The sequence below is a fragment of the Hordeum vulgare genome, chromosome 1H, assembly GCF_904849725.1.
Source record: "Hordeum vulgare subsp. vulgare chromosome 1H, MorexV3_pseudomolecules_assembly, whole genome shotgun sequence".
Classification (NCBI taxonomy): Eukaryota; Viridiplantae; Streptophyta; class Magnoliopsida; order Poales; family Poaceae; genus Hordeum; species Hordeum vulgare.
In genome coordinates, this window is record NC_058518.1 from 370,321,210 (window position 1) to 370,331,658 (window position 10,449).

At 43.7% G+C, this 10,449-nt stretch overlaps 1 protein-coding gene across 1 annotated transcript; it reads left to right on the forward strand.

The window, feature by feature from the left end:
- The first annotated feature begins 1,861 nt into the window (after nucleotides 1–1,861).
- On the forward strand, nucleotides 1,862–10,116 carry LOC123437957. Its single transcript, XM_045115744.1, is given in 15 exon segments — nucleotides 1,862–2,606; nucleotides 3,003–3,089; nucleotides 3,273–3,373; nucleotides 3,471–3,521; nucleotides 5,446–5,623; nucleotides 5,711–6,025; nucleotides 6,301–6,504; nucleotides 6,601–7,092; nucleotides 7,190–7,399; nucleotides 7,674–7,862; nucleotides 8,422–8,573; nucleotides 8,856–9,008; nucleotides 9,086–9,167; nucleotides 9,245–9,545; nucleotides 9,548–10,116. Coding segments are annotated over 15 exon segments (3,039 nt in total). The 5' UTR covers nucleotides 1,862–2,210; the 3' UTR covers nucleotides 9,676–10,116.
- The last annotated feature ends 333 nt before the right edge of the window (nucleotides 10,117–10,449 follow it).

The window sequence follows — 10,449 nt, forward strand, 5'->3', positions numbered from 1 at the left end:
GCGAGATCTCTTGTTAGTGTAGGAGAGTTGTGACAGCCCGAGATCGACGCTCCAGAAGATTCTCCTTTTATTTCGTTGTCGACGTGTTGTTAGATTGTCTGTCGCGGGCTCATCGCATCATGCGCATCATCTGCATTGCATCGACACTCCGTTGCCGACACTTTTCAAAACTTGCATTCGTTATTAGTTTTCGATTCTTCCCGTGTTCGTCGTTGTCCGTTTTGAGCCCGACCACACACGCACGCTCCCGTGGCATCGATAAAATATTGTTTTTAAAACTGCTCAGAAAATATTGTCGGATTGGGTTGAAACTTGGCGTGCGGTCGATCTAGGATGGGTTTCTTCTTCTTTTTCTTCATCCATCTAGGATGGGTTCCAGGGTGGCAGCTTGGGATAGCAAGGATGTACGTCGTTCTTTTATCGTTTGTTTTCGTCCATAGACGGACCCTGCTCTTCTTCATGATGATTGATCATGTTGTTGTATTGATGTGACATTGATGTAGCATGTGGCGAGTGTAAGCCAGCTCCTTATACTCATCTTTTTAGTACATGTACTTGTGACGATATCCATTCTTGCGAAACGACGAGATGCGTTTCTATCCGTGTCGAGGCCCTTGCACCAAAATAAGGATAGGACTGTCTTGGGCGTTACAAATGCCTAGCAACTATAGAGGATAGAGAAAAGATGAGTATCATCCCCTATGCCTCAGCGATAGGCTTTATCATGTATGCAATGTTGTGCACAAGATCAGATGTCAGCCTTGCCATAAGTATGGTCAGAAAGTTTCAAAGTGATCCAAGAGTGGAACACCGAACAACAGTCAAAAATATCCTTAAGTACTCGAAGAGTACTAAGGAGATTTTTCTTGTTTATGAAGGTGATCAAGAGCTTGTCGTAAAGGGTTACGTCAATGCTAGCTTTGACACAGACCCGAATGACTCTAAGTCTCAAACCGGATACACATTTATTTTGAATGGTGAAACCGTCAGCTCATGTAGTTCCAAGCAAAGTGTGGTAACAGATTCTACTTGTGAAGCGGAGTACATAGCTGCTTCGGAATCAACGAAGGAAGGTGTATGACTTAGCAGTTCATGACGGATCTTGGAGTTGTGCCGAGTGCACTGGGTCCAGTGACCCTCTTTTGTGACAATACCAATGTCATTGATCTAGCCACAGAACCCAGGTTTCACAAAAGGACCAGACACGTAAAGCCCCACTTCAATTCCATCTACGATTATATTAAAGAGGATGACATAAACATTTACAAAGTACACACGAATTTGAATGTTGCAAACCCGTTGACTAAGCCTCTCTCACGAGCAAAACCAACGATGCCGCGATATTCAACATGTAATCTGTACTACCTTGAAATCATTACAATCAAAGTAGTACACATGGTATTATCTTTTTAAGAGAGTCCGTATCTAGGTAAATCCTTGTCTTCTCTTATCATCGCATCAAGGCTACATGTTCGAATCCCCATACTCGAAATTTGTTGGATTTGACTTCACCAACCAACCTCGTCGGGCTTTTGCGAGGTTTAGCAACAATGCGTGCGGTGTGGATTGCGGCGGATGAAATAGGGTTAGCTAACCTTAAAAACCCTTTGTTCCCGTACATATAACGGTGAAGGGGGAGTATGCGGGTAGCCGCAATTTATAAAAAGAAAATGAAAACTCTGCAAAATCACCAGGATTTTACGCGTCGGCGAGGTTTTGTGGGATCTGGTAGAATTGCTCTTATATCACGAAACAAAATGTAGAAATGACAACAAATACGAACCATACGATGTTTCCATTGTACGCTACAGCTAGACACAGAGGCAGAGGAGGTGGTGCGTCCTGCTGCTTGCGTTGCGGCCTTGCGCGTATTCCAGCTCGGGCTCTCACGGCCACGCAAGTCCCACAGATTCGTTCGTTCGTTCGTTCCCCCCCCCCCCCCCCCCCCCCCCGCGGCGCGGCGGTTGCTCGGCTCGGCAATTCGCCTGATCGATCCCAACCCTCCTCCTCACTCCTCCTTCTCCCCCCCTCCCTCGTAACGCGTCGCCAAATCCAAACCCCCGAACCAACCCGAGTCGATCAAACCCCTACTCGTGGGCTCGCGACGAGTCGCATGGCAGCAACAACGCGCAGCTCCCACTGACCCAGCCCAGCCACAGCCAACCCACTGCCCCCCGAGACGAGGCGGCTCTCCGATCGCCGCCGCTCCAATGTGGCGGCGCGGGGCCCACTCCGACGCCGCCCACCACCTCCCCGCCGCCGGCGCCGGCGGGTCCACCTCGGCCGCCGCCGCCGCCGCGGGCGCCGTGCGGAGGCGACGGCGGCCCGGGCTGTCGTGCCGTCCGAGCCACCTCTTCTTCGCCCTCCTCGTCGCGCTCTTCACGGCCTCCCTGCTCGTCGTCTGGCAGCTGCTCCCCATCGGCGACGGCGACGGCGACGCGGCGGCGGACGGGGAGGAGGCGCCGGCGCCGCCGGACGGGGGAGGGACGACGCGGTTCTCGGCCTCGCGCATGGTGCTGCGCGCGTTCGACACCGAGAGCCACCTCGAGGCCGCGAGATCCGCGCGTCGGTGGTGGCCCGGCCTCGAGCCCGTCAGGCTAGCGCTCGTGAGTGCTCCTGTCCCCTCGCTCTCGCGTAACTCAATAAATGTATAACATATATCACGCTTAGTACCTCGTAGCTTAGCCGCATCAGTTCCGAAATTTCGGTTCCGGTGAGGAATGCTCATTTTTAATCTATATATCTAGTGGAGCTCTGTCTGGAGTTTACCCAAGTGAAACGTGGACAGTTTCGATCGATAGTGTTACTACAATTATTTATCATTTCATCTATACTGATCAGAGATTATTGGACGGAGGAACAAACATGCTTACATAGATAGACGCACCTCGTGTTTGCCTGGGTAATTGGTTTTTTTATTGGTCAAGTCTCGTAGTACGTATGAATTGTTTTTGTGGCAGCCGCATGCCATGGAGTTGAGTTTGGCTCTTGCATTGTTTCAGGTTGTGGGAACTATGAACATAGACGCAGAGTCCCTGATGCTGACTACCTTAGCAAAGAGTCTTGTGGGACTCGGATACGAGATCGAGGTGAGTTGCTGCTTTGCAATGACAATGAAACACTGTAGACTGAGAGTCCAGTTGTCACTGGGTTGCATATTTCAAATTGCGATGAGCATAGGCTGAGAGTAATCTGTAACTGGCGATGACCAATTTATCCCATGTTAAGAACACTTCACACCTTTTTTTGTTGACTTTGTCGGTATGGAGCAGGTTTTAGCATTCGTGGATGGGAAAGCTCACGATATTTGGAAAGCTATTTGCCATGTAAATGTTGTGAGCTTTGAGAAGCTGAAGTATGTCGATTGGTCAAAGTGAGAACTGAATACTTAGCGTGGAACATTTTCCTTTATTCACATGTTATTCGTACTAATCTCTTGGTGCTTATATTCTCTGCACCTGATTTTGTAGATACAATACTGTGCTCGTAAGCTCTCTTGAAGGGAAAAGGGTTGTTTCGATGTGAGTCCGTGATTTGTTTCTTTTTAGACACAGTGTCAATTTCAGATACAGTTATTTGTGCGACCACATATATTGTTTCTCCATGCCTAATTCAGCTAAAACAGTATGCATCGTATATAATTGTATCAACTAACTCCTTTATTTCCAACCTTTGTTTATGACCACCTGGTATAATCAATTTACTGTTGCAAATTTTGGCAATTTTGACATGGCAGTTCTACAAAGTACAAACTAATATTTGTCAATTCCACCACTTTTTTTTAACCCTTTGTACCGCTTTTAAGGCTTAATTGCATCATTTTATGACTGTTTTAGTTGGTTGTTTTGCTGATTTTGGACCGGAGTCGACATTATGTTGCCAGAAATCGGAATATCAACTCCCGGAACAGTTTATTCTACTTTAGCTTAGTCATGGTCTCATATAGCACTTCACATGAAATGCTCTAGGAAAATGATGGAAACTTTTGAGCATTATTGTTATCTAGCTGTAGAGTTCTAATTAGTTATGGAGTTCCACACTGGTTGGGGTGAAAGTTTGTATATGCTCTGATGTGAGCACAATGTAATAATTGCAATATAGGTCTCTGACAAAGACAGATTTTCCCAAAATAAAATAGTTCTGGTTGTACCAGAAGCATTCCAGTTCCGCTGAAAACTAAGGGTGTGTTTGGTTGAAGAACCAAGTGGAATGAAGTGGTTCCATTCCACAGGAATGGAGTGGTTCCATCCCTGTGTTTGGTACGGATAATGAGGTGGACGAAACGGTCACTTCTCAGTGTTTGGTTGGTGGAATGGAATGAAAAATGTTCAAATTAGTGTTTGCTTTGCTGGCAATATGTGCAACATTATTATATTTTCAGAAGCATTTTATTTAAATTTCAAAACAACATTTTAATTAATTTTCATCACCAATAATTTGTACTATGCTTCATGTTCATGCCAAATAAATGACATCAATAGTCTATACACAATCATATGTTTACTAGTAATAAATTTAGAAGAATCCTCAATAAATGGTCCATGGGCATGCACAAATTTACAATTGCAAAAGGCAACAACAAGCATGTACAAATATCCATATATGTGATTATCAATAGTTACTGGCTAACACACAAGTGAAAGTACATGATGGAGCAGAGCCTGATTCTCTCCCGTGGTGTAGCCACTGCATGCCAATTCCTCTCCAAGTCGCCGGCCAAGTGTTACGCCGCCATCTGCTCGCGCTGCGCGAGTTGCTCATGTTGTGCCGCTCAACAAATTTGTTTGTGCAGCGTCCGGCAGCCGCCCAGCAGGTGAGGCCACTACCAGCAACCACCAGCCGCTGCCACTGCCCATGCTTGATGCTGCTCCTTCCGCTGCCGCCGCACCGCCCCAGCTGGCTACTGATCTGTTCCTCCTTAGCCGCCGTCGCCACACAGACGTGCCTGTGGCAGGCTGGCTGCTCCTCCTTCCTTCACCCAGATGTGCCCGCGGCAGGACGGCCGCTCCTCCTTCTGTCGCTGGGAGAGATGAGACGGCCGTCTGTGAGGGAGAAACACGAGATGGTAGAGTGGCTGCTGAGAGTGCAGAGACAAGAGGGAGAGGAGAGCCTCCGGGGCGGAGGCGGAACGATGTAATTCCACTGATTCGGAGGTACTGGTGCGTACCACATCTTACGGGTATACTCCCCTTACTACAATCGGTGCGTTCCGGTTCCTTCCTCAACCAAACACAGGAATATTGACCGGGTGCAGAACAGACCTGTTCCATTCCACTCCAACCAGAACCAAGCACACCCTAAAATGACAACTGCTCCAGTTCTGCCGTTTGACTAAACTTTATGTTATTAAACGAGCTATTGTTTTGTTTTACCATTTTGGAGTTTCTTTCCCTTTACCACAACATTTATTTGTTTTCCAACCTAGCACGTTTATGTTGTGTTCAGTCTTATGCAGGAACCTTTTCGACTTCTACCAGTGGTTTGGCTTATTCACGACGATGCTCTTGGGCAGCACCTTAGAAATTATCCAGATCCGCATCTGTCCATTCCAAATCATATTGAAGATTGGCGAGCTCATTTTAATGCATGCACTTACGTTGTGTTTCCAGATAGCCACCTCCCTGTATGTGTTGCCCCAACTTTGTATTCTGAAATAATTAAACTAAAGACGAGCGTAGCCTTTATCTGACTTTTATCTTTCTGATTTTAGTTATTATACTCACCGGTTGATACTGGGAATTTCTTGGTGATTCCTGGTTCTCCGGTTGATATCTGGGCTGCTAAGCGATACGGCTTGTCACAATCTCAAGGAACTATAAGGAATCAACATGGAATCAAAGAAGAAGATGTTGTTGTTTTGGTTGTAGGGAGCTACCTGTTCTTTGATGAATTGCCATGGGATTATGTAACAGTCTTGCGTGCATCAGCTCCACATGTTATGGACATGTCAAGAACTAAAAAATTGGGAGTGCAGTTTATCTTTTTCTGTGGAAATGGCACTGACGCCTATAACTCTGCTTTCCAGGTAATATTATATCCTACTTTCGCCGTGAATCTTGGCAGAAATTCCTTGTACTCTAGAAAATAGCAGTTTCTATTTAGAGGGGTTCAGACTGCAAGGTCTTCCTATGCTAGACGACTGATGCATGGCATGTTATATGTGATATATATTTTATTTGCATAAACATTTAGGTGCTGTGAAATGAATTCATTACACACATGGAAGGGGGAGGCTACTGGTTGTCCCGTATCAAGTCATCTTTGGCTCCACTGACTATCATTTTCTTTTTCTTTGTACAGGAACTTGCATCTCATATGGGATTTCCTGATGGTTCTGTAAAGCATTTCCCCATGACACATGATATCGGAAACCTGCTAATGTTTGTTGATATTGTTCTCTATGGATCTTTAAGACAGGAACCTGGTTTCCCTCCTTTGTTACTGCGGTCTATGTCCTCTGAAATTCCAATCATTGCGCCAAATCTAACTGTTATAACAAAATATGTATGCTACTTAATCCATTCCATAATATGTTCTTTGCTTTGCCACTGTTGTGTTGGGAGATCCTTTTCACAAACAAAACATATTTGTTATTTTCAGGTCACTGATGGTATTCATGCCTTTCTTTTTAATTCTGGTGACCCAAGCACAGCAGCTTTAGCTTTCATGCGGATTTTAGGAGATAAGGGACTTTTGGACACTGCCTATTCTGTTGCTTTGGAGGGAAAGCTACTTTCAAAAAACATGTTAGCGTATGATTGTATTGTTGCTCATGTTAAGCTTCTTGAAAGTGTGTTGCACTATCCTTCAGATGCAAGATTACCACTTTCCTTCTCTAAAGTTAAAGATAAAACATGGTTATGGGATCCTTTCGAGTCAAAAGCTGCGCTAGGCAATAGTTCTTCAGAAGATGAAAGACATATCCACACAAGAAATGCTGGTATTCTCTTAGGGGAATCCGCTCAAACTAATTGGACAACTAATTCTGATAGCAATGATACTTCTTCATATGACTACCCTAGCCAGTCTGATTGGGATGATCTAAGTGAAGTTGAAATCTTTGAAGACATCGAGATGAGAGAAATGGAGGAGGTGAGTTTTTTTGGTTGTTTCAACATAACCCCTCTTCTCCAACAATACTAAAATGTACCATTCTGGACAAAATTTCATATACTTTTGTGCTATGTAGATTGATGAAAGGGTGGAAAAACCTCTGTTAACATGGGATGAGGTGTACAGAAATGCCCGAAAGTCGGAAAGGATGAAGCCTGAAGGAAATGAACGTGATGAAGGCGAACTGGAAAGAACTGGACAGCCCGTCTGTATATATGAGATTTACCATGGAGAGGGTGCATGGCCATTTTTACATCATGGTTCTTTATACCGTGGGATTACTCTTGTAAGTTCGGGCACAATTTTACCTAACTGTGCTTGTGTGTTCAGCTTCTGTTTTCAGTTTGGCAGTGTGGATCATTTCCACTTTGTTTTATTGTCATTTTAAAAGAAACAAATTTTGGATTCATTGCAATTGTCAGCCTTTGTAACAATTATAAATTTTAAAGTTCATGTATGTTTATCGGCACAATGTTTTATTGTATTATTCTTATCTGTTGATCTTGCTAGTTAAAGTTGCATTCACCACTTATGATTTTTCTGGATAAATTTTGTGTCAGTCAAAAGGAGGCAGGAGACCCAGATCAGATGATGTTGATGCTGTTATGCGGCTTTCGGTTCTAGACAATACGTACTATCGTGATCTCCTTTGTGAATTTGGTGCTATGTTTGCCATTGCGAACAGAATTGATACTGTACATAAGTTACCGTGGATAGGTTTCCAGTCATGGCGAGCTGCTGGAAGGAAGGTACAGAATATGAATTTCTCATTGATTCCTCAGTCCTGTCTCACTTTTGGCCATATTAGTTTTGTAAATTTGTTGAGAAACTTGTAATCTTCCAGGAAGAAAAGGAGTTCAGATTCTGCAATCATTTTATTTTAACCATGGAAGTCAATTTGAATTTACTCTTCTCTTGTGTTGTTATGTCCAGTATATGCTGCTAAAGAAACTTTTCTACACCCTGAACTCACCAGTCAAATTTAAATACCTTGGTATTTTAGGTTTTCTGGATATACAATATCTATTCATATTACCCGCCCCAGTAAAGCTATTAAGTAGTAGTAACTTTTTGTTCCAGTCATTCACGCAGCAATGATATTTTTAAGCAGCTATAGTTCCGCTGGTCATAATGGTGCATTCTCTGAATTCGATGCCTGATATTATTGCTGCTTAGCACGTACCAAAAAAGTACATTTTGCATATATTGCCTTTTTGGAGCCTGGCATAAATATTAACTGTTGGATGTTGTTTTTTTGTTTGTTGAAACAGCATATGTATTATGTTTTTAATATTTTTCTCTCATCAGGTTTCCTTGTCTGTAAGTGCTGAAGAAACCTTAGAGAAAACTATGGCTGAGGAAAATCATGAGGATGTTATATACTACTGGGTGCCAATGGATACTGATCAAACATCTAACTTTTGGTCAACGTGTGATTGCCTAAATGCTGGTCATTGCAGGTGCTTTTTGAAGTCTTCGCATATCCCCTTTTAGTTTTTTTAGTGTTCCTTTGAGTTCAGGCAATAGGGTGAGGAACAACTCCCCAAATCATTTTGTCCTTGGTGTAGCATTACGTTTTCGTTTGCTTCAAACTTGATCTGAAGGGACTTGCGCTATTAGTTCCTACCTTCTGCATCATTGTTTGACGGTGTAGCTGCCATGATGTATTAGGAAAGAGATTTATAGAATGCTCTATTCCAATCTGCTCGCTCAGGCTTTTTACCTTCATTCTTATTTGGCAGAACTCTTTTTGAGGATGCATTTAGGAATATGTATGGATTACCAAAGGGTGTTGCAGCCCTGCCACCAATGCCCAATGATGGCGATTATTGGTCTACTCTTCATAGTTGGGTAATGCCCACCCCATCATTTTTGAAGTTCATCATGTTCTCAAGGTAATGTCCCATATTTTTAGGAAGTATTCACTTGTCTTTATGTGTTCATTATTTTCATTGAGAGTCGTGTTTTGCAGGATGTTTGTTGATTCGCTTCATAGCTTGAATGGAAATGGTACTGAGCCAGCTTCATGCTTGCTTGGTGCATCACAACCTGAGGTGAACATTTCCCCCCTAGCTTGTCTTTATAATTCAATACAGATGCCATCTCAACTCAGCCATCATCTTTACCTCAGAAAAGGCACTGCTACTGTCGAATCCTGGAAATCCTTGTAAATATCTGGGCTTACCACAGTGGAAGGAAGATGGTGTATCTTAACCCTGTCACCGGGGAGAGCAGAGAGCAGCATCCTCAGGAGGAAAGAAAGGAGATGTGGGTGAAGTTCTTCAATTTCACCCTCCTGAAAAGCATGGACGAGGATCTAGCAGAGGAAGCAGATGACGGCATGCACCCCGGGAAGGACCAATGGCTGTGGCCGTTGACCGGGCAGGTGTTCTGGCCTGGTATGGCCGACCGCGAAAGGGAAGAGAAATATATTAAAAAACTGGACAAGAAGCTCAAGAACAAGGTGAAGTTGCTCGAGAGGCAGAAGTCAGGTTACAAACAAAAGCCACTGGGACAATGACCGTAGTAAAACCGGAAGAATCAGAAGAGATATCTGAATGAATCGATCATGTCAACTACAAGATCTGGTCCATCAGAGCTGATGCACCATGTTTTCTCTTGCGCCAATCCGACAAGAGGAGAGGAGCAGAAGAGGCGCAGCGTGAAAGGAGCCGTGGTTGTGAATACGCATTCTTTCCTCCACCCCCCGGATCTCCCCTCTCCAAAGAAGCTTGGCGAAGCTGGAGGACTCGGGCTGGACACGAAACGGGTTTCTTCCTGCTCATATATACAAAAAAGGTTACAGTTTGTGTTACATAGTTCCACTGATCCCCATTCTTTATTTTTGTCTTCCCCACTCTGCTATGGAACTGATAAGTAGCTGCACGCCCGGGGAGCAGAATTTTGGTAGGACTTGTAATCGACCACACGCCGTTGTACATGTAAATTTCCAGTAGAGAGCCACGCACGGGTGCAAGGGCAATAATTAAAGGACTTTGATAACCAGCAAATGTCAGATTTTGAAGTATGACAAAATGAACCTTTTTTATGGTAAATTATGTTGTTGCAAGGATGGCAATTTCCTTTAGAAACAAAAATCAGCATTGTTCTGTTTTTGCCAGGATTTGTTGTGCTTGATAAAGAAAATTGTCATCCTCGCAACAACACAAATGGCCATAAAAACTGTTTGTTTTGTCATGCTTAAAAATCCAAAGTACTTCCTCTGTTTTTAAATATAAGTATTCATAAAGATTTTATTAGAAGACTACATACGGAGCAAAATGAGTGAACCTACACTTTTAAAGTATGTCTATATACATCCGTATGTAGTCTTCT